Source organism: Lactuca serriola, chromosome 9 (genome assembly GCF_051521515.1).
Source record: "Lactuca serriola cultivar US96UC23 chromosome 9, Lser_US96UC23_V15, whole genome shotgun sequence".
NCBI lineage: Eukaryota > Viridiplantae > Streptophyta > Magnoliopsida > Asterales > Asteraceae > Lactuca > Lactuca serriola.
In genome coordinates, this window is record NC_136416.1 from 65446378 (window position 1) to 65470510 (window position 24133).

Here is a 24133-nt window from a genome sequence, read left to right on the forward strand (position 1 = left end):
TGTCTGTGTGACTCTTACATGTGTTATGTGTTTATATGTATACCAGGTGGGGCCCGATGCCGGGCGGGGCCTGATGATTATGTTGTATGTTATTTGTCTTTGTGATTTTTGCATGTGTTTATATATTCGTAAGTATATCGGGCGGGGCCCGATGCCAGGCAGGGCTTGATGACTGACATATCTGTTTCGAGTGGGGCTCGATGACAAGCGGGGCCCATTATATGTTTGATATGTATAGTATGTGGTATTTTGGGGGAACTAAATAATTTTTGTGCTTACGGTTTTTAGTTTATGTTTTAGGTACTTCTGGTTCGAAGGGGAAGAGCTCAGGATGATTGCAGTGCACACACCACATTATTCCGCATTTTATATTACCCTTATGTACTTGGATGTTTATTGATACACTTTTATTCACCATGGTTTCTATGATGTTGTTTTTGATAATGTTTTTATTAATTTAAAAATTGAAATTTTTAGTGTTAATTTTTTGTACGTTACACAATCAATGAGACATCAATAGAAGGAATATTGTGGTGCCTTGGATATGTCCGTAGAAGTGAGTCGACTACTAAGCTTAGGATAATGGAGACGATTGTTATGGATGGTGCAAGGTTGTAAAAAACGTTCGACGTTAGCTAGTCGGTGGGTTGGGGTTAAGCGATTAATCGGCTAGGCGGAGATTAATCGGGGACCATTAATTGCTAATTTGCTTAATTTTCAAAAATTAAATATGACTAATATCATATCAAAGTTCATAAATACCACTAATTTCATAACAAAATAGGTTAATATGATTAATACAACATCAATCATAACTCAAATAGTTTCCATTGAGATAAAAGTTCTTCAAAATTTTAAAATTGCATCGTTTTATACTGTTTCACTCATTATGTATGTAGGGATTAATCTGTAGGCGCCCTCTAATCGGTCGAGTAGCGCCTAGGGATTAACCAAAGATTAATCAGGACCCAGTTGGGATTTTTACAACAGTGGGATGGTGTGAGGAGGATATGACGCCCACAAAGAAAGTGGATAGATAATGTGATGTTAAACATGAAAGAGTTAGGTCTTTTTGATGACATGACCTCATATAAGAGGAGATGGAGGCACATGATTAGGGTAGTGGAGTAGTATATGAGTAGTCCTTTGAGTTTAACCTTTGTTTGTACTTGTAATCTTCAACATTTGTTCCCGTTTTACTCTCTGCTTGTATCTATTATTATATGTTGTAACTTTGTGGTTGGTATTTGCTCCATGCTTTAGTAATATTTGCTTATATTATATATGTTTAGCTTTTTCATGGCGACCTTTGTTTGTGCTTGTATTCATATGAGTCCCCTTTGATACGTGCATATTTAGTCATATAATTCATGCATTATCTTAATATTTTATGTTGCATTTGTGTCAATTGTTGAACAAAAGGTGCTTAATTGGTTGAAAATTTATTTTGCAGTAGCCAAGACATGCTTGGAAAGAAAAGGAAGTGGAATTGGTGAATGGAAGCAAGGATCTTGGATTTTTAAAAGAATAATAAATTTTAGAATACAAACACAGCATGTTGAAGTGAAACATTGTGTGGTGTATTGGGGATTCGCGATAAATTCTTGCTTGGTTGGATACGCGTTTTTAATGAAGAACACAACGTGTTGGTGATTACCCATGTCGTGTTTCACTGTTTTCATGATCTATTTATAGATGGTTAAGTTCCTCAACCCTAACTTATGCTGGAGGCTTTTATCGACTTTTGGAGGCCAAAGATATCCTTTGGAAGTTGTGGAGTGTAGAATTCGGTTCTAAGCTTAATTTTGAAGAGATCTAAGGCAATTTATCTTTATTCTACTTAATTCCTTCGTTTTCATTATGTTTTCAAGATTAAATTTCGTTTTTATGATTTTATTTGCTGAAGTCATGGGATAAAAACTCTACTTTCGTTTAGAGTAGAGGATCTTACAACCATGTGTTGATTTTGTGGTTTTGGATTATGTTGATTTGATTATTTTTCATGTTAGCTTTGCTAAAAGAACCTTATATGTTAATGATAATTATTTTTCTGTTAACTACTAAGTTAATTAAGATTGTATGCCTATCTTTCTTGATTGCTTGAATCTTATAGTTTTGTGACCATCAAGATTGTAAGACTAGTGTTTTGAACAAAACCTATGATTAATTAGAAAAGTAAGTAAATTGATGTGTGAGCTATATATGATGACCAACCATATATGAAATTAATTTAATCAACCAATTGAATTTATCACCATTACAAGTCTTGCATGATTCGAACTTAATACTAGTAAATTTGTTAGTTTAACCAATTGATCACTGTTTGAATTAACTTGTTTGCTAAATGATTAGTTTAGTGAACATTAATCTAATCACATTAGAAATCGGTAATTGATGATATATTAATCCATTGCACTTTTCATGAAATCAACCATAAGAGTAAGTGAATCGTATCTAAACGGAAGTCTCTTTAATATTCTTGATTCAAATCGTCTTTTGTTCCTTAATTAGTTGTTAATTGATTCCTTGCTAAGTGTTTGAGTGATTATTTAAGTTTCTAGTCTTGTAAAACTAGAGAACCCCCCCTTCCCCCTTTAATCATTGTTTAAATTAATTAACATTAGTAGTAATTTTAATTATCATTACTGTTTTCTGTGTTCGATACCCTACTTACCTGCATTAAATTGCTATTTTATTAGGTACATTATCTATCGTGTATTAATTTTTGTCTAGATTACTTGGATTAAAACTAATATATATTTCGTGTATCACCCTAGTTTGTTTCCATTCATATTGTATGTTTCTTGTTACCCATATTTGCTTCCGTTCATATTTCTTTACTAGTATTTGCTTTGAGTGGTATGTCTAATGTTTTCTCTGTGTCTTATTGTTGCTATTTGCTTAAGTGTTGTGTATGCATACAATTCGCACATATATGCCCATAAACCTTTTTCTATAGCTTTATTGTCTATAATTTTTTCCCATTTAGTATTGCCTCTTAATTTATTTAATCATCCATTTTTTATATATTTGACGGTGGACTGACATTTTATTAGATATATGAGATCATGTTCGAGCAGGCGTTTTAAGCCTTTTTTGATAGAGGTTTTCTTTTAGAAACAATTGTGACTGTCCACTATCTTACCTACCATATGGCTTCATTTTTATGTGACTCATGGTTTTGGTTTTATTATTGTATAACCCTTAAATTTAAGCCATTAAAACATCAAATAAAAACTAAATGAATTTCTAAAATTGCTTTTCTTAATAATTAAAAATATTCAAATGAATAACTTTAATCTAATTAATAATAAAACAGTTAAAAATAATATTAAATTAAAAAATATATTTAATAAAAATAAAAATAATTACAAATAATATTACCATAAGAATATTAGTTGATATTAAAAACAGTGGGTTGAAACTAAAAATACCAAGAAAAAGTTTTCAAATTAATTTAGTAAAAATTTTTATATAACTTTATTTCCGTGTAATCTTAGAAGATCAAAGTAATATGAAATAAATATTTTTCTTAAACTATATTGTAACACCCGGAATTTGAGGAGCAACTTTGGGTATAATTCACCTTTTTGGGGATTGGACACGATGTGTTGGAGGCACCAACATGGCGTGTCGAGATAAGAAAGGACGTGGGTCTCATTAAGAGCAACACGTCGTGTTACCTCCTGGAACACGGCGTGTTGGTCGTTGGAAATGAAACTCTAATCTTTCGGGTTTTTGCCCATATTTAAATGAATAAAGAGGCTAGTGTTTGTTCACCCTCAGCCCACATCAGCCCTCAAGCCTTGAAAGAAACCTTAATCATCTTTCCCTCTCATTTGTGATCTAGGGCGGTGTTTTGGAGCCAAAGAAGAAAGAAGTTGGAAGAAGGAAGCAAGATCCAACAAGCAAGTTCCTCATCTTTCAACTTGGCTTCATTCTGGACCTTTGTAAGTGTTCAAGATCTGATTTTTATCACTCCATATTGCTAGATCTTGAGTTTTTGTCCCCATAGCTTCTTGTTCTTGAATGTTAGGATGGTTAAATCTCATAAAGTTTGTAGCTTTATGAATCTCTAGGTCAAGGTGACCTTATAGAGAGTGTTAGATCTGGTTTATGTTTTAGTTTTGATGTCATGCATAGAGATTAGTTCATAATCCTCATTGTTAACCTAATATGGGTTCAAGACATGCATTGGACATGCATGCCTATAAAGCACCGACCTTTGGGATGGTTTTAGTGCTAGAACCTCTTCTAGAAAGTATTGGGCATCAACTTTAAGGATTAAGTGCTTATTGGTTAAGTCCTTGCATCTTCAAGCCTTATAGATGGGTTTTGGACCCTTTGGAATAGTCCTAGAAGGATAAAGTTGGAAACTTTATCCTTCTTCTTATCATTTTGGTCCAGATCTGAGCTTTGGAGCTTTGTGAATCGAAGGAATCAACTTAATGGATTAAGCTGCTGGAACTCTGGTAAACACGGCGTGTTGGATGGGGTTTTCCCGACTATTTAGATGCGGGAGGAACACGACGTGTTTGCAAGTCAACACGACATGTTGGAGTCAACATGGACTGTTGACTTTGACTTTTGCTTTTAACTAAGTTAACCTAAAGAGTATTTTGGGATTTTGATGGTTAATGGTCACTTGGATGGATAGGTATTGGTTGGTGTAACACCGTGATTTCCAAAAAAACAAAATTTTCATTTAAATAATCAATTTAATGTTAAAACACTTGTTTAAAATCTTATTCACATTCGAATTACAAAACATAGTTTCATTTTCATTAGAATAGAAGACCAGGATCCTCCAAAACACAACTCTTTCTTCGGTGTGTACAATCGAACCGTTGCCATCCCGCGTTACTGTAAGAACCTGAAACAACATAACATGAGCAACGTAAGCACGAAGCTTAGTGAGTTCCCCAAAATACAACTTACGCACCTACGCCTTCCGGCCCGGACCTTGCGGTCCACATAACATTGCCTTCCGGCCCGACCTTCCGGTCCATGTGTCTCAGGGGACTTCCGTCCCTGCTGGGTAAACCTTCCGGCCTTACCCACGCCGACCTTCCGGTCCATCACACATCATATCGCCTTCCGGCCCATAACATTTTCGCCTTCCGGCCCATAACATACATAGCACATATAACATATAACATACCACATATAGCATACATATCACATATCATATCCGACCTTCCGGTCACACAGTCAAACCCTTCCGGGTACAGTATAGTGAGAAGACTCACCTCGCGGACACTGGAAGATAGCAACTCCTAAAACCCCTTGCACTTGATCCTCCGAGCTACAAGCTCCCTGTAACATCATATATCTCTTTTTAATACTTCTATCTTCCACGTTAACTGACCCTAAGAAATCACACCAGTCAACTCTGGTCAACAGTCCATTGTCAACTCGACTGGACTCGGCGAGTTCCCTGGCGACTCGGCGAGTCTGGTCGTCCTTCAATCCTCTAAGATTCCCCTTCTACTCGTCGAGTATCCTCTTTGACTCGACGAGTCACTCCTGGAAGAATCGCGGGGCCACCCCGACTCCACTCGCCGAGTCTGAAGAACAACTCGGCGAGTCCCAGTGAATCTTCAAGCTACTCGCCGAGTCTGATCATCCGACTCGGCGAGTCCACGCCATGCAGTCGATCGAACTGCTTCCTGAGATACATATATTCCCGAATAAACAAACATGGGACCTTCTGGACCTCTAAGGGTCCTAATACAAGGTTATAAACATTGGGGTAACGACACTACAATCCGTCTAATCTCCAATTGGGTTTCATAAACCCTAAATTCGAGCACACTTCAATATAGCAGAAATGATCCGAAATATTACCTGAATAACACCCTCTCTGTGTCTCCAAACCTCAGAACTCGATCCCCTTGATATTCCTTTGGCCAAAACTCTTCTTCTTCTTGCCTAACCACTTCTTCAAGGTTCCAAAAGCTTCCTCTCCTGCTCTAGACGTCCACAACGATTAGGGTTCTTCTCAATCGGCCAAAAGACGGACAATGACGGCCTAAGAGGCATTATATACGATCCAAAACCAAACGGCTAGGGTTTCTGCTGAACAGCGTCGACTCGCCGAGTCCATATCTGGACTCGGTGAGTCCAGTCGCGAACCCGCGACCAAGTCTGCGACCCTACTCGGCGAGTCTAGCTCCAACTCGCCGAGTCTCCCCTTTAAAACACCCCCAAAATGCAATTTAACAATACTTGGGATTTTGGGTTGTTACAGTTGGAGCTAAGATTCGGAGTCGGTACCTTATCAACTATGGATCAGATCGAGAGGTGATTTTTCCTCACTATACTTTCGGGTCGAAGACACCAAGTTCTGCCCATTGGTTTGATAACCTGATATTGTTGATATGCTGAGTATGGGATATATATGCATGCTAGTTTTGATATGTTAGTCTAGTAGATCTGTAGGACTACCTATGATTCTGTCTGCATGATTATCTGTATATGTTTGTTATTTGTCGGTATATTGTGTTGGGTTGAGGTTGTATCTGTTCGTGTTATAGCCAACAAACTCTGGAGCATTCCAAATATGAGTTGAGGGACGGGTAGGGCATGCCAGACTCATACTAAGGGTTTAGTAGCATTCCAGATACGAGCTGAGGACCCGGTGGTATGCTAGACTCATACTGAGGGCTCGAGGGTATTGAAGCAATCTAGATTTGAGCTGAGGGCCGGGTAGGGCATGTCAGACTCATACTGAGGACTCAGAAGCATTCCAGATATGAGTTGAGGACCGGTTGTATGCCAGACTCGTACTGAGGGTTGAACATCTGTGTGTCGGTCTAATGACTGATTAGGCTAGAGAGCAAGCCAAACATAAGCTGTGGGCCCCGGAGATAAACCAGACTTATGTTGTGGACTCAGGAGCAAGCCATATATGAGTTGTGGGACCAATAGGCAAGCCAGACTCATACTGTGAACTCAAGGGTAATCCAGTATTTTAGTTGTAGACCCGTTGCATATTGTTATTGTATATGTGTTAATTGTTTGTGTGGGTACTTTGGGGGAAACTCACTAAGCTTCGTGCTTACAGTTTTGGTTTATGGTTTCAAGTACTTCAATAGATCATGGCAAGATGAAGGCGTGACCGTACACATCCTCGTGATTTTGAGACTTATGATTTGTGGGAAACTCTGATAATGAAAATGTTTGAAAACTATGTTGTAAATGATTCTGATTTTAGATAATCTTTTGGAAACAATGGTTTTTGTAATTAACTCTTTAGTAAATGAGTTGTTTTAAAAAGTTACAGTTTGTTGAAAATTTTGAGATGTTACATATATATTAATTTCAGTTTTATTTTTTGAATTCGTTTAAAGTATAACTAATAATAACTCTCTAATCTTTTACTATTATGATCCGGTTCAAGATTATCATAATTTAACATTATTTGTTTATTTTAATATAAAATTATTATTTTATTATTAATAAATTAACTTAATAGTTTTTAAATAACATTTATGTATTCATATTTAACTATAAAGTTTTACTTTTACACTAAGAAAAATTGTTAAGGATGTTTTAAATAAGTTTTCCATGATTAAGATGGGACCAAAAGGGTAGACGCCCCACAAATTTTGTCATATTATGCACCAAGAAATAGAAATATTAAATACCCGAAAAAGAAAATAAAATTAAGAAAAAGGAAAAGGAAAAAGGTTGTTGTTGTGCTACATTGAATGCTTGTTCTGATGGCTTCATTTCTCAACATTGACGGACAAATCAATCTCTCTCTCTTTCTGTAACACTCTCTCTCCCAATACTTCTATAAATATTCATCCATCTTTATTTTACTACTGCAAAAGATTATATAATTAGTTGGGTAATTTCTTAAAATTTCACCACTTTCGCCTCTGTTATCTGTGGGTTTTTGATTTTGATCCTTTATTTTATGGTCTGAAGATTTCAGAGAGAGAAATAGAGAGATGGGTTTGGTTTGATTCTTGGTTAATGTGCAATCTTTAAGCTCAATTCCAGGTACGTTTCTTTCTCCAAAATGGAAATTTCAGTCCTTTTTTCTTCTTTTTGTTATTAAATTTCCAGATTTTGATTGGTAGTATTTAGAATTGAACAGCGACACTGTTGTTGTTTTTACCAGAAGGGATATCGGAATCGGTCACAACCCAGATCAAACAGAAACCCCACTTTCAAAAAGGATTTAATCGTTGATTCCATCAGACATCAAATGGCTGTTGTTGAAAATGCTCATAGCATCAACGTTGTAGCCTCAGATGTCGATCAGTCAACAAAATCATCCTATACCACCAACAACAACAACCGTAACCCTGTTTCCACCATGTCTTACCGATCAAACGATTACCACCACCATCACCACCAGCAACAGCAGCAGCTACAGAAGGTGACGCCACTACAGCCGCCGTCGAACACCAACGGCAATGGTTATGTCGGCGATGATGATGGTGGAGATGGGTTTAAGAAAGAAATGAGCGATTTGGAAGAAATGCTGTCGAAACTTAACCCTATGGCTGAAGAATTTGTCCCCCATCAAAGACTTCAACTCCTGCCATCATCTCCTGCCCAATTTGGTTATGCCGCTGTTAACAATTTCTTAGTCCACACTAACACCGCTGCTTTCGCTAATGGCACTCCCACCACCACTAGAAGGGTACAACGATTTCGATTTCCCCTTTTTGTTATCTTAATTCCTTAATTTCCTATTTTCTTTTGCTGATTTTTGGGGGTTTCTGATTGATGTAATCAGAAGGGTAATTTCAGTGGGAAGAGAAGAATCAACAGCCGTACTAGTATGGCACAAAGAGATGATGTGATCAAGAGAACAGTTTATGTTTCTGACATCGATCAACAGGTAAAGAATCATGTACAATTGTACAATCACTGTAGAATCTCATTTATTTTTCTGGGATTTTGCTGTTTTCACCGATTACTTAACCACTAATACGCTTCTTTAAACTATTTTACGAATTCAGGTGACTGAAGAACAGCTTGCAGCTCTCTTTGTTAACTGTGGACAGGTTGTGGATTGTCGTGTATGTGGTGACCCAAATTCTGTTCTTCATTTTGCCTTCATAGAATTTACTGATGAAGGTATGCAAATTCTTAACCTTTACTATTCGACTAAAAACTTTTGATTTTTGATGTGTTGTGTTGTGTAATATTTAATATTCTTTAATTGCAGAAGGTGCAAGGAATGCATTGTCTCTTGGTGGAACTATGCTTGGGTACTATCCTGTTAGGGTTTTGCCTTCAAAAACTGCTATTGCACCAGTAAATCCAACTTTTTTACCCCAGGTGACTTTTTGAAGCTGTAAAATGTGTACCATGTGCTTCAGTGCTTGTACTTAGTTTGTGTGTTGTTGTAGTCTGAAGATGAGAGGGAAATGTGTGCAAGAACCATTTACTGTACTAACATTGATAAGAAGGTTACTCAAGCAGATGTCAAACTCTTTTTTGAAACACTATGTGGCGAGGTTTGTGGCTTTTTTTTTATTATTTTAAACAAATAAATATATAAAACTGATGTTTCTTGAATTTGTAAGAATTGTGAAATTTATTGTTTTTAGGTTTATCGCTTGAGGTTGCTTGGGGACTATAATCATTCCACTCGTATTGCATTCGTTGAGTTTGTGATGGTAAGTTTTCTTGAGCTTTTGCTAAAATGTGATATATATATATATTCATGGGATTTGTAAAAGTGTATACATGTTTATATAAATTTGTATTTAGGTCTAATCATGCATATATTCATGGTATTATGTGTATGTATATTTGTGTTTGTTATATCGGACACGAGGGGACTGGACTGGACAGGACAAACTTTTTAGCTGGATGAGGAGGGTATTCACGTCTTTTCCACATACAAGAAATCGAGCGCGAGTCCTGGTCTCACCTTTTTGATCGAAACAAAAAGTTGTAATTTTTGTCCTATTGACATCAGTCCTGTCAACAAAGTACATGTTGTCTGTCCTACTTGTACTTTTTTATGTTTATATAAATACTTTCATATTTGGACGACGCTGACACTGACACTGACAGTGCTATAATTGGGTAGATTTTCAAAAATACAATTCTCTAACTACGTGAAGAAATAAAAGTATGTTGCTATTTTTTACAGGCTGAAAGTGCAATTGCAGCTCTGAACTGCAGTGGTGCGGTGTTGGGATCCTTGCCAATAAGGTGGTGTGGTTGTTTAGTAACTTTCCATTTTCTTTCATTTGAGAAACTAAAATTAAATAATTGTTTCTAATTTGGGTTGATTTTTTTTTTTTTTTAAATTTATAAAATGCAGGGTGAGCCCTTCAAAGACACCAGTTCGCCCACGTGCACCACGATCAACTATGCACTGATTTAGGTTTTTAGAAGGATCTATTTATTATCTTTATTCTCTACTTCTCTACTTATACAAATGCATAGATACAGAGAAACTGTTGAAACGCCTTGTCATGCCATTTTATGTTTCTAGTTCCTGTCTGATGCATCGAGTCCAAGTATATTTTTATGCTTCATGAGACTCTGTTAACCTTTTAGTTAATCGCATGTTGTTATTTTAAGTTACTCTTTTCCCAAGATTTAATGATATTTTTAGTGCATTGTTTATTCAGGATTCCATATGGTAAAAGATCATTGTTGAAACACTTAACTCATGAAAGGAAAGGACGACTAAAAACGTTGCTGAACACTGAATTAAAAAAAAACATTTTTAGACTAAAAGCTTAAAGATCAACCAATCTTAAGAAAATGTGAGGCTGAACAGTTAATATGAAGGGTGTTATAGTAATCTTATCTCAAAAATCAGATACTATGACATTTCAAAGAAACTTTGGGAAAAAAAAGTTTTAAAAAGCTATTTGGTAATTGTCAAACACTCTTAAGTAGTTGTGTTGTGACTTTTGAAAAAAAAAAACTAATAAGTCATTTGTTCTTTCAAACAGTTTATTATCCCTTTTCTAGGTTCTGGAAACTACCATTTAAAATACGAAAAGTTCTTTGTTATTCAATTACTCGTCTCGTAACAATTGTTTATACCAAATTATGCACTTTAATTTATCTTTATAAACTCAGTTAATGAATCCAATTCATTTGAAAGCTACAAACACTAGCGACACAAAAGTTTAAACATGTAAAATGATAATGACTTGTAAGGGTAATCAATTTTATAATTCATATATTTAATCAGCAAAAATTTTATATGCGATCTACCATTCAACCTGTTCAAAAAATCTTAATATGGCCAAGTATAGTCGGTTTTGCTGGTCATATAGGTATTTTATTTTGACAATTTGAATAAATTGAAAGGTAGATTGCATATAAAAAGTTTCATGACTAAATAAAAAATATATATAATTATACAAGTTGGTTACCTTTATAAATCATTAACCTTTCTTTTTAATCTAGTTGAATACGAAAAAAAAATTCTACTATTTTTTTAGAAGTTTTTTACAAGGTCTTTAAGATTTTTTTCTTAATTTTTATTACAGTTTTAAAAGACAAAATTTTTTAACTTTTTATAATTTGGTTTAGTGGTTTACTATTTGTTATATTTATGACAAAACTTCAAAAAATGGTCCCTGTGGTTTTCAAAAATATCAAGTTTAGTCCCTAAGTTCAAAAAACCTTATAGATGGTCTCTGTGGTTTCAAAACTTTTAACAAATGGTCCTTTTCGGTAACTCTGTTAGCTTTTGGCCGTTAAGTGAAGTGTATTTCCATCATTTCATAAAGAGAAAATGACAAAAATAGTCATTTACACTAATTACATTACAAAAATAGCCAAAAAAAATCGAAATTACAAAAATGGCCACCAATTTCGCAGATGAGAAGGTCCCATCTGCGAAATGGGCTTCTCATCTGCGAAAGTACAAGTACCTAAAGCACAGTTGTGCTTTAGGTACTTGTACTTTCGCAGATGAGAATTTTTTTTTTTTTAATATTTTTTCTGTATAAATAGGGTTAATTTCGCAGATGGAATAGGTCCATCTGCGAAATCCTCTCAGTCTATCTACGAAATGGTGTATTTTTTGTATTTTTTTTTTTTTTTTTAAGTTTGACTATGAAATGAATTGGTTTGACAACCAAAATGATATTTTTTCTACAAAAGTTTTTATATAACAACGTGATTTCGTAGTCAAACCAATTCATTTCATAGTCAAACTTAAAATAAAAAAAAATACAAAAAAATACACCATTTCGCAGATAGACTGAGAGGATTTCGCAGATGGACCTATTCCATCTGCGAAATTAACCCTATTTATACAGAAAAAATATTAAAAAAAAAAATTCTCATCTACGGAAGTACAAGTACCTAAAGCACAACTGTGCTTTAGGTACTTGTACTTTCGCAGATGAGAAGCCCATTTCGCAGATGGGACCTTCTCATCTGCGAAATGGGTGGCCATTTTTGTAATTTCGATTTTTTTTGGCTATTTTTGTCATTTTCTCTTTCATAAAAGAGGGGCCATTTATGAAGTTTTTTGTCATTTAAAAAAATATAATTATTTAATAAAGGGTCTCTCTCTCTCTCTCTCTCTCTCTCTCTCTCTCTATTGTCACCTCTTCATTATTATGTTCTCTTCTTGACATTGAAATGTAAAAAAACCCACGCTACCATTAAAATATAGAAAGAAGAACCCTCACAATATACATATTTTTTCCATCGATCTCTTTCTTATCCTCATTCCATCTCAGTTAAAGAACTATAACATGGATTCTTAAACAAAGGATGAATCACGAGTCTTACTATCATAAATCTGATATTCGTTTTCCCATCCCCCTCCTTATCTTCATCATCATCGTCTTCGGCAGCCAAAATGGCCACCATCGTCCTCGATAGCTACCTTCGTCTCTGACATCCACCATAACCACCCAAATAACTTCTAACATAATTCTTTCTTCTACAGTTTACACATGATGAACCAAATGTAATTCTAAAGCAACCAACGATTTTAATATTCTGATTCCAAAATAAAAACCAAAGCCAAAATTTAAAATTAAGCTAGAGGAACCGACCACCTATCTACGAAGCAGAAATAAAAATCAAATGTTGGCTTTATGAAACAATCACCGATCTCTGGAACAACTCGATTTCAGAAAACAATTTTTGGTGGTAGTGACTCTGATCTAGGACTTGTGATTTCCGATGGGTATGATGGGAAATTAGATGACCCACACTCATATGTAGAACCCACAACACCCTCTTTTCACCTCCATTTTCTGAGTTGGTTTATAGTTGAATCCATTTGCTCGTTTAAGGTCAATTTTGTATGGATCTGAAGGTCGATTTCGTGTTTTTAAGTGGATGGCTTCGCACCTGAACAACTATAACAAGTAATATCATCGTCAATGATGAAGTATTCCTGCTGGCGACTTAAAGAGTGGTGGTTGAGATTTTTTGGGTTTTCATTCTTTAGATTGGAGAAGATAAAGGAAGAAATATATCTGGAACATTAACGACAGGGGTGGTGAAAGTTCCTAAGGTCCGATAGAAAGATGGAAAAATGGGATGTTAGAGAGAGAGAGAGGGGGTGGGACCCTTTATTAAATAATTATATTTTTTTAAATAACAAAAAACTTCATAAATGGTCCCTCTTTTATGAAATGACGGAAATACCCTTCACTTAACGGCCAAAAGCTAACGGACTTAACGAAAATGACCATTTGTTAAAAGTTTTGAAACCACAGGGACCATCTGTGAGTTTTTTTGAACTTAGGGACTAAACTTGATATTTTTGAAAACCATAGGGACCATTTTTGAAGTTTTGTCTATATTTATTTATAAAAAAATTATAAACTTGTTTTATATTTTTTTTAATACAATGTTATAAATTTGGATTATAACTTTTTAATTTTTTTACACTCTAATACAATTTTAATACAAATGTTTTTAAACAAAAATAGTTTGTAAATGTTTTCAAAAAATTAAAACTAATTTATATGTTTTAAGTAAAAGTTTTTATTTATAACTTTCATACAATTTTCATATAATTGTTTTTAAACCTTTGAGTTAAAACGTATGAATATGTAAAAATTGTAAGACCGAAGTATGAGAGTGTAACATTGTAAAAAAGTTAAGAAGTTGTAATCCAATTTTAAAATGTTGTACTAAAAAATACACATCAAGCTTTGTTTTTAGTAAATAAGTATAACAAGTTGTAAATTTCTCTATAAAAAGTTGTAAAAATGTTGTTAAAGAATTTTACAAAATCTATACAAAATTTTAAAAAAAAAAGTAAGAAAATCTTTAAAAAGTCTTAAAATTTATGTATAAAAATAAATTTGAAATTTAAACTAAATTTGGATAAATTCTTAATAAAATTTAATGTTTCGACCAAATTCATAAAAAAATAATAAAAAAATAAAATAAAATCTATGCAAAAACTATAAAATTGGAAAGATAGGTGTAACAAAATTTAGTGTTCAGATCAATTCTTCATAAAATATAATGTTTTGATCAAATTTGTAACAAAATTTAAAATGTAGGCCAAAGCTATAAAATTGATAAGACGGGTATCTGTTATTATAATATACAAGTTGCTTACTTTAAAAAAAATAAGCTTATTTACAATTTAATACAAACATTTTAAAAAATAAATTAAATTATATTTGGAATGAATTCGTAACAAAATTTAGTTTTTGGACTAAATTTATAATAAAATTTAAATTCTAAAAAAAAGTATTAAAAAAAAGATGATGATAGACAAATATACATAAAACATGAACCGAAAACATGAATTTGATTAAAAGAATAAAAACATTTCAATTTTATTTTTCAAAAAGATGTTTTGGATTTCATTTTGAACTTCAAAAATATTTTAGACAAAAGGAATGAAAACATTAATTTTTTTTAAAAAAATAAAACATTAAATTTCATTTTCCTAGAGGGTGTTTAATATTTCATTTCGAACTTTAAAATGACTTTTATGCAAAAGAACTTATTGACTTATGACGATAAAAAAAAGTTTTTTAAAAGGTGTTTGATTAATTTTTGTGATAGAAAAAGTCAATAAATTAATAAGTTGTTTTTTAAGTGTTTATTTTAGTTTATACTATGTTTTAAGGGAAATTTGTCTTTTACAACACAAAAAGTTATAAAGAATTTTGAAAAGTCTGAAATCATAACATATTAAAATCTATTTTGCTAATAAAAAATTATTTTAAAAGATTTTTTATATTATCAAACATTTTATTTTGAGTTATTATTTTTTTAAAACCCAATAGATGAAAGGGATAATGACTTAAAATGGTAACATATTATTGAGTTTGTACACATTTAGTCTCTGACTTTTTTTATCCATATTTTTCCCTTGAACTTGTTGTTGTGTGTAAATTAAATCCTTATTACCGGTTGATGCCGGTTAAGCCGATTATTTTGTGCTTTATGGGATTTTAAGAAAAATGAAATTAGTTACGTGGCAATTACATGGAATTACCCTCTTCCACCCTCATTTATGAAGAAACCTCATTTACAAAAAACAACAGTTAGGGTTCCATTCTCACCATCCGTTCTTGATCAGCACCTCATTACTCACCCTTCCTTTCTCTCAAATCACCACTCTGATTCAATGGAGGAAAATCAAGCTTTTCCAAAAGTCGATGTACACCATAATGGTACTTTTGTGGCTAATCCATTAGTGTATTCTGCTCCAGAAGTACTACGACTGAATGAAGATGCAGACAAGTTTGTTTTCTCCGATTGCATCAAATATGTTGAGAACCTTATTGATTTTTAGTGCAAGCATGCGTATTTATGTATACCTGAAGCGAGATTGAGTGAGGGGCTTCAAACACTACAAAATAAATGTGACTACTCTGAGTTTCTTGAGGTTGAAAATGCTCACATACATGTGGATGTGTATATTGACCACGATAATAAACCTATATTTGAGTGGATTCAGAAAGAAGAACCAGACGATGAAGAACTTGTGTATTCAGAAGAAGATGTCAACTTTGTTTTGGAAGATGATGAGAACTGTGAACATGAAGAGGAAGACTCTGTTATATCAAGTAAAAGAATCTTCAAAGGAACCTACAATGATAAGTTTTTGAACAAGTTATGTCTAGTAGTTTTTGCTGATGAAGATGAAGAAGGCAATGAACTTCCAACTGTCTACCCTAGGCATGATGCTACTCAAGAATGGAGGAAGATGAAGCCTGAACTAGATATGAGATTATCTTCTCCTACGGAACTTAAGTTATCTCTCAGTAACTATGCAGTAACACGTGAATACGACTTGTATTACGAGAAGAATGACAATGATAGGTTGCTTGTAAAGTGTTGTAAAGGAAAAACACAATAATTCCTTTTTAGACAGTAAGCTTCCTGGATGAAAGATGAGCAAACATTTCAAATAAATCCCCTTAGAGAATACCATAGTTGCTCAAGGGCATTCAAAATTAGGTCAATTGTTACCTACAAATGGATAGGGAAACAGTTTGTCCCTGATATATTGGAGTCCCCTAAAATGAGTTTGAGGAAGATGAAATCCATGCTATCCAAGTTATTCAACATAAATGTTAGTGTTGGACAATGTAGGAATGTAAAAAGACTTGCATTGTGTGAAACTGGGGGTGATTTGAAGGTTCATTATTCCAAGTTGTGGGAATATGGAGCTGAAATTAAAAGGGCCAACCCAGGATCTCATGTTGAAGTATATGTGCAACCCCAAAGTAATTATATTGTGGTGTTTGAAAGGTTTTATGTGAGTTTTAAAGGATTTGTTAATGGATGGTTAAATGGGTGTAGGAAGGTTATTGGGATAGATGGATGCTTTCTGAAGGGCATATGTAAATAGGAGTTCCTCTCAGCCGTAGGCAGGGATGGAAACAATAACATATACCCAATAGCCTGGGTAGTAGTGAATGTTGAGAACAATAGTACATGGAAGTGTTTCTTGGACAATCTATTGGAAGACATAGATGAAGGGGGAAATGGTAATGGAATCATATTGATGTCAAATGGACACAAAGCACCTATACACAAATTACCTTTTACACATACTAACATTCCAAATAAATGCAGGGTATAATGGAGGTTGTGAAAGAAAGATGTACATAAATGGACATGGAAGTGGTTCTTGGACAATCTAATGGAAGACATAGATGAAGGGGGAAATGGTAATGGAATCATATTGATGTCAGATGGACACAAAGCACATATACACAAATTACCTTTTACACATACTAACATTCCAAATAAATGCAGGGTATAATGGAGGTTGTGAAAGAAAGATGTACAGAAATGGACTATAGGTTGTGTACTAGGCACATCCTTGCATACTTCCATAAAAATTTTAAGGTTGAGTGCTACATAAAACCTTTTGGAGGACTGTAAAGACAACTACAATTCATAAATTTGAACTTGCAATTGAAGAGATCAAGAGCTTTGATGTATGGGGCATGTGATTATCTCATTAAAATGGACCCAAACTATTGGTCAAGGGTTTTTTTTAAGGTGGGAATAGGATGTGATGCAATGGAAAATGGTGTTTCTGAGAGCTTTAATGCTACTATTGAAGAAGATAGAAAGAAGCCATTGATCACTATGTTAGAGGACATAAGGTAGTTTTTGATGGAGAGATTGTACATGCAGAAAAGGAAAGGATTGGACTGGAATTTGGCAATTGTCCAACTATCAGAAAGAAGCTTGGTGAACTAAAGAATTTGAGAAGGTTAGTGGATACAAACAATTTTACTTACTTTTTGTACATGCAAGTGCTAACTGACTTTTTGTAATGACAAATTTTGGGCTCCATATGTTAGTGGACACAAACAGTTTGAAGTTGTGCAAGGTAATGAAAGGTATGGTGTTGACCTAGAGAAGAAAGAATATGGATGTAGAGGTTGGCAATTGACATGGATTCCTTGTGTACATGTCGTATGTGTCATATCTTCTTTGAATCTTGATCCAGAGGAATATGTTGCAGAGTGGTTTACTAAGTCTGCATTTCTTATCCCCTAAATGATAGTACCTTGTGGCCCCACATGCCTAATGTTCACCAGATACTACCTCCTATTAGGAGGAGGTTACCTGGTAGGCCATGTGTGAAAAGAAAAAGAGACCAAACAAAAAATGAACTTAGTGGGAATACAAGACATGCTATAAGCAAGGCAGGTGTTCAATACAGATGTACAATTTATAATGAAACTAAACACAGAAAAGCTACATGTCCAATGAGGGGTCCTTCTGAAGCAGGTCCAAGTAAAGCAAGAAAGAAGAGTAATGCAAACACATGTCCTTCACAAGCAGGTCCAAGCACTCTAACTCCAAGTGCTCCAACTCATGTGAATCAAGATCGTATTACTCAAGAGCATGTCAATCAAGAGCATGTGATTCAAGAGAATGTCCATATGAATCAAGATCCTGTGAATGAAGTACCAGTCAACCAAGATCTTGTGTATCCAGTACCTGTTAACCAAGTGCATGTGAATCTTGGTGTTAGAGTGCCTAAGAGCCTTGGTGTTAGAGCGGGGAAGCCTTTAGAGAGAATCAACAAGATACAAATCAGGAAGCAAATTTTTCGAAAGGATGGCAAAGGAATGACTGGACAACCCAATTACTTTAGAATGGTTAAGGTTACTTGTTTTATTTTGCTTTGGAAGTATGTAATAGTACGCTTTGTATGATGACTTTCTTTTGATAATTGGGCCAACTTTTGATGTAATTGAGAATACTACCATTGCTTGTAATCTAGTAACTTTTGATTGCCTTTTAGTAATGGAATCGGATAGGTATCCTATGTCAATTGTGTTTTGTCTTTTTCAATCTTTATTGGTACTAATGCATTAGTTTATGAAGAATCTTGTTATAATGGGAATCATATTTCAATTGTTTATTGGGAATCATATTTGTTTCTATCAATGTCCTTGTCTTTTGGTTGTTGAAATTGCAGCCAAATTCAATGTAAATTACATTCAAATGTGTACCATGTAACATTTCATTCAATACCAACCCAACATTCAATATAAACTGTTCAATACATTCAAACTACCAAAATTCATATATCATACCAAACTCCATTCAACTGTTTTCAGATAATATTACAACTGATTTCAACTCTATAGTTATGTGCTTTTTTCTTCAACTCTTGAACTTCTTTCTTCAAATATGCAATATGCTCTTTAACTGCTTCAAGTTCTTGTTCTAAATTCGGATTTCCAGTTATAGGTTCATCAATCCATTCCCAGTACTTACACTTCCTACCTGGTTTCTTCGAAATCAAATATAAAGATGGTAAGAAGCTCAATATCTTTATTTATTAATTAGAAGGAAAATTAAATGTACATATGGAAATCGATATCAACATACTAGAGGATTGGGGCAAACTTTGAACTTTTTGTTAGGGTTGTCTTTGGTCTTGGATGTGCATATTCGAACTGGGACACAACAATCACAAAGAGCCTCTTTCTTTGCGATGGAACCAGATGAACTAGGAGTCGACATCTTCTTCTTCGATTTTGGGTATGGGTTCGAAAGTTTTTTTGATTGAACTTAGGGCTAGATATCGTATTATAATCGATGGAACTCAGAGATGATCTACGTAGGAGTGTTTTCTTTTAATGATTGTCTACATATGCAATCATGTCGGCAAATATGCATCAACCGGTAATAAGGATTTAATTTACACACAACAACAAGTTGAAGGAGAAAATATGGACAAAAAAAAAATCAGAGACTAAATGTGTACAAACCCAAGGATTTAATTTACGCACAACATCAACAAGTTTACGGATGATATATAAATAGGATAATGACATGAGAGGGTAACGTAGTTTAACTTTTGATCACATTTGATCACTAAACTTTTTTCCGTGATGTATTTATCCTTGAACTTGTTGAAACGTGTAAATGTTACCTTATGACCGCTTTTAGCCATTCATAAGGGTAAAATGTGAACAATTTCAAATAATACAAGGGTAAATCAAGCACGAAAAAAGTTCAATGACTAAATATAAACAAAATTGAAAGTTTGTTACCCTTTCAAGTCATTATCTCATAAATGGTTTTAAATGGTATTAAGGATGAGCACAAGCGGGACATGGAGGTCACAAAAGTGAGGATGTTGGAGTAATCGTATGATATACCTTTATTGTATAATGTACCAAAAACAACACTTAGAAATAAAGTAGGAGCGACTTCAATCACAAAGAAACTGAAGGAAAAAAAATTATTGCGGTTTCAGAGATATATTTAAGTCATAAGCGACGATTTTCACTCTAGAAGGTGGAGACGGTTGTTGTAGATCGTGCGAGGAAGATAGAACATATACTTAGGAAATAGGCGACAGTTTTCACTCATGAAGATGGAGACGATCGTTGTGAAGATAATACGATGTTAAATTTAAATGAGTTTTTTCACTAATCAAACCTCCTGTCCTTGTAAAGAGAAAAACTTCATTTAAATCTAATATCATATTATCTTCACAATGACGTCTACATCTTCTGGAGTGAATCGAATATGTCCTAAGTATATGTTCTCTCTTCCTCGCATGATCTACAATGACCGTCTCCACCTTCTGGAGTGAAGACTGTCGCCTGTGTTGTAAATATATGTTTGAAACCACCATATTTTTTTTTTCCTTCGGTTTCTTTGTGATTGAAGTCGATCTTACTTCATTTTTAAGTGTTGTTTCTGGTACTTTATACAATAAAGGTATATCACACGATTACTACAACATCCTCACTTCTGTGACCTCAATATCCCGTTTGTACTCTTCCTTAATAACATTTAGAACCATTTATGGGATAATGACTTGAAAGGGTAACAAACTTTCAATTTTGTTTACATTTAGTCATTGAACTTTTTCGTGCTTCATTTACCCTTGAATTATTTGAAAATTTTCACATTTTACCCTTATTCACATTTTAGCCGGTCATAAGGGTAACATTTACATATTTCAACAAGTTCAAAGGTTAATCCATCACTAAAAAAAAAATTTAGAAACCAAATATGATCAACAACTAAAATACATTACCAACTCAAATCATTGTACCTTATAAATTCGAACTCATTTGGACCATCACACTCCGTTTTCTCGGTTCTGCAAAACACCGTTTACGACACGCAACGGTTTTGAGTTTTGAGTTTTGAGTTTTGAGTCGTAGTCGGCGGCATATGCAGACAAACAAATTCTCGGTTTGTCTCCTTCTGCCCCTCAAATTCATTCGTCTCCCTTTTTTTGCCTTTCAATTTCATTGTTTTTGCCTTTTGGTTTCTCGCAGGGTTTAGGGTTCAGCTCTTCTACAGATTAAAATAAATCTCCCGCTACAAAATGCAGCAGCCGCCGCCTCCGGCGTCGAAGCTCTCCCCCAATGCCATCACCACCGAGCAGATTCAAAAGGTTTCTTAGTGTTCCGATTGATTTTCTCTATTATAATCTTTCAAATAGTTTTGACCTTTAGTTTGCCCCATTAATCGATGAATACTTTTCCCAGTTTGTTCCTAAACTTTCAGATCTTACATAACTCTTTTTGCTCTTCATTTGATCATATTAGCCGCAAATTTACACCAATGTGTCGATTTAGAGTGTATATGTTATGTTATGGGTGTCTTCTTGTATTTAACAGATCATCGCCATTAACGCTTTCATTAAGTAGTTTTGATGTGTTCTGTTCGACGATTGTTAACAAAAGAACGTCTTTCATAACAACTACAAATTCTTTGCCCTAATACTTGCAATCGTGACATACCATGTTAATCGCTACATAGTGTTCGATAGGAAGGAATTGGGGAAAGAATGGAATAAGTAGTAGGAAATAAATCAATTGATTGTTTTGATCGATCCGATTGCAGTGCCTTGAAGACAACAAGAACCTGATCATGGCTATAATGGAAAATCAAAACCTTGGAAAGTTCCAGGAGTGTGCTCAGTAAGTTGATTACATCATTTGTTCATATATTGATCATGTAAAAATGTATCCTTTTTGAGAAATTTAACTAATTTAGGTATCAAGCAGTACTCCAAAAGAACTTAATGTACTTAGCTGCCATTGCTGATACTCACCCACCTCCACCAACACCAACACCAACACCACAAATACCAAATCATTCTCAGGGGAATCCAAGCTTGCCACCAGGTTTCATGCCTCAGCAGCCTAATAATTTCATGCAGCAACCTCAACCTGTAGCTCCTCCTCAGCTTCCTATTGGTGGTGGTGGTGGTGGTCAGAAACTGCCATTTCAGTTGAATTCACTTCGGACCCCAGAGCAGCAACAACAATTGTTACAGTTTCAGCAACAGCAGCAGCAGCAGCAGCAGCAGCTTCAGGCACAGATGGGTCTGAGGCCTGGTGGTGGTGGTGGTGGGCAGGGTGGTTTGTTTGGAATGCATCAAGTTATGAACCATGGTGGTGGTGGTGATTTGATAAATGGACAAGGAAGCAAGCAAGATGGATCTGAAGGTAATAGGGATTCATGAATGTATCCTTAAATTATATATAGATAGGAAAAAAAACAAACCAAATCCAGTATCTTTTCGTGTTTGTTGTCTGGAAAAGTGGTCTGCTTTGTGGGTTTTGTATTGTAGCTGCCTAATAAGGTGTTGAGAGAACTGATTTCACCAAGTTCTAAGAAATGTATTTTTTTTATCAAGGATATAATGCATTCATGCTTCAACAATCTTTCATATCTTGAAGGTATTTGGTTTGTGTAGAATGTTTTTGAAAGGAATGAAATTCGTTTGAAGGATTAGGATTAGCTTGAGTTTAGACATGAAAGAGTTGATACTTACATTATCTTAAAGTAGTTAAATGGAAGTTGAAGAGTTTAAATTAAGAGAAAAAGACAAATATTGTGTAATTGGGGACTTCACTGAGAAATTGTTTTTTGACTTGTGTATTGCATTTTGTGAAATTGTGTTATGCAAAATTGTCATTTTTACCGTGAAATTAGCCAAAATGAGTGTAATATAGCTACAAGTTTTATTGTTTTTTCGACATAAGCTCAAATTAAAAATATTTTCTCTTCCAAATTTTGGGGTTGAAAATAATATCGTTTAGATCATGTAGAACATCCACAAGGGTAAAGTAGTTGCAAGAATCTACAATACGGAAAAAACAAAAACGATGAATTTAATTGTTCCATCCTAAAATCATCCCATGATGTCTTCAGTCATAAGGTCTTTTATTGCGGTAGAGACTTTAAGGACTTTTAAGTCTTTTACTGTGGTGGAGACTTTTATGCCTAGCAATATGTTAGTTTCTATGCATGACATAGAAGTCAATCATGGAGACTTCAAAAAGTGCAAACAAATTATTGCATGTAGACAATGTAACACTGAAAATATCAAGAACAATTATTAAATTAGTTATCGACATAAATGGAATTAGAGTTGCAAAAAAGATGGATATTCGATTCTAATTTGGGCACTACTCGTCTTTTAAATGCTTCCACCATCTTGACAAAGAAATTTGAGTGAGAAAGATTTATTGATGACAACAAAAATAACTATTTTATTTACAATGTCGAATACGGGTGGAAATAAAATTAGTCATGATTTTTTTAGAACAACTGAATTTTGTAAGAAACTAGCAAAAAAAAAAAAGTTAGAAGGAAATAGCAAAAAAAGGGTTTTGAAGCTATTCACTCCAAATAGTATCACTAGTTTTGTATAAGAAGTGAATAAAACAGCTCATGGTTTTCAAAATCAAGTTTGAAAAGACGTGTTATTCAGTTTCTTGGGAATTCCTTGAACTGGTGTTGCAATTCATGGGGTTCGGCCCCATGTAGATGGGTTAAATTCGTGGTTGTCTTTATCCGGCCAGGGTCTTGGTCAATGGTAGTCCTTCGGTGGAGTTTCCTCTACAAGGAAGGTTGTGTCAAAGAGATCCTCTATCTCCCTATCTTTATCTTTTTATTTTGGTGATGGTAAGTTTAGTTGTATTTTTTTCGTGGTGACATGGTTGGTTCTTTGTATGCGTCTCACTTATTGTATGTAGATGATGTGTGTGTGGGTGACATATCTTCATTTATTTCTACCTCAATATGGACATCAATATCATGAATCGAACATATAGCAATAGCCTCATCATTCATAAGTGTATATTATCTCTAGTTCTGTTAGAGGACATTGCCCGTGCAAGGAGTCATATTATGCCCCCAACAACTTTTAAAGATGCCAAAATCCCGTTCC

At 34.4% G+C, this 24133-nt stretch overlaps 2 protein-coding genes across 8 annotated transcripts; both read left to right on the plus strand.

The window, feature by feature from the left end:
- The first annotated feature begins 7666 nt into the window (after positions 1–7666).
- On the plus strand, positions 7667–10566 carry LOC145072832 (polyadenylate-binding protein-interacting protein 12-like). 6 transcript variants are annotated; one of them, XM_079019312.1, is made up of 10 exons: positions 7667–7774; positions 7936–8010; positions 8108–8659; positions 8756–8860; positions 8982–9099; positions 9191–9303; positions 9375–9482; positions 9576–9644; positions 10127–10188; positions 10301–10566. In XM_079019312.1, the coding sequence occupies exons 3-10, from the start codon at positions 8219–8221 to the stop codon at positions 10356–10358; spliced, it is 1074 nt and encodes a 357-aa protein (XP_078875438.1). In that variant the 5' UTR covers positions 7667–7774; positions 7936–8010; positions 8108–8218; the 3' UTR covers positions 10359–10566. The 6 variants fall into 6 exon arrangements, with proteins under 6 accessions (XP_078875438.1, XP_078875433.1, XP_078875437.1 ...); XM_079019307.1 differs by having other exon boundaries at positions 7668–7774; positions 8132–8659; XM_079019311.1 differs by having other exon boundaries at positions 7718–7855.
- A 10464-nt stretch (positions 10567–21030) lies between these two features.
- LOC145074829 (uncharacterized) lies at positions 21031–22620 on the plus strand. Of its 2 annotated transcripts, XM_079021152.1 has the most exons (4): positions 21031–21138; positions 21225–21343; positions 21796–21872; positions 21949–22620. In XM_079021152.1, the coding sequence occupies exons 2-4, from the start codon at positions 21275–21277 to the stop codon at positions 22418–22420; spliced, it is 618 nt and encodes a 205-aa protein (XP_078877278.1). In that variant the 5' UTR covers positions 21031–21138; positions 21225–21274; the 3' UTR covers positions 22421–22620. The 2 variants fall into 2 exon arrangements, with proteins under 2 accessions (XP_078877278.1, XP_078877277.1); XM_079021151.1 differs by lacking the exon at positions 21031–21138 and having other exon boundaries at positions 21179–21343.
- The last annotated feature ends 1513 nt before the right edge of the window (positions 22621–24133 follow it).

Excerpts from the sequence above, each read along its gene's own strand:
- LOC145072832 (XM_079019312.1), top strand. The coding sequence starts at position 8,219 with ATGGCTGTTGTTGAAAATGCTCATAGCATCAACGTTGTAGCCTCAGAT. Across the intron at positions 8,861-8,981 it reads TTTCTGACATCGATCAACAG|GTGACTGAAGAACAGCTTGC; the intron begins GTAAAGAATCAT and ends TTACGAATTCAG. Across the intron at positions 9,645-10,126 it reads CATTCGTTGAGTTTGTGATG|GCTGAAAGTGCAATTGCAGC; the intron begins GTAAGTTTTCTT and ends TATTTTTTACAG.
- LOC145074829 (XM_079021152.1), top strand. The coding sequence starts at position 21,275 with ATGCAGCAGCCGCCGCCTCCGGCGTCGAAGCTCTCCCCCAATGCCATC. Across the intron at positions 21,344-21,795 it reads CCACCGAGCAGATTCAAAAG|TGCCTTGAAGACAACAAGAA; the intron begins GTTTCTTAGTGT and ends ATCCGATTGCAG. Across the intron at positions 21,873-21,948 it reads AAGTTCCAGGAGTGTGCTCA|GTATCAAGCAGTACTCCAAA; the intron begins GTAAGTTGATTA and ends TAACTAATTTAG.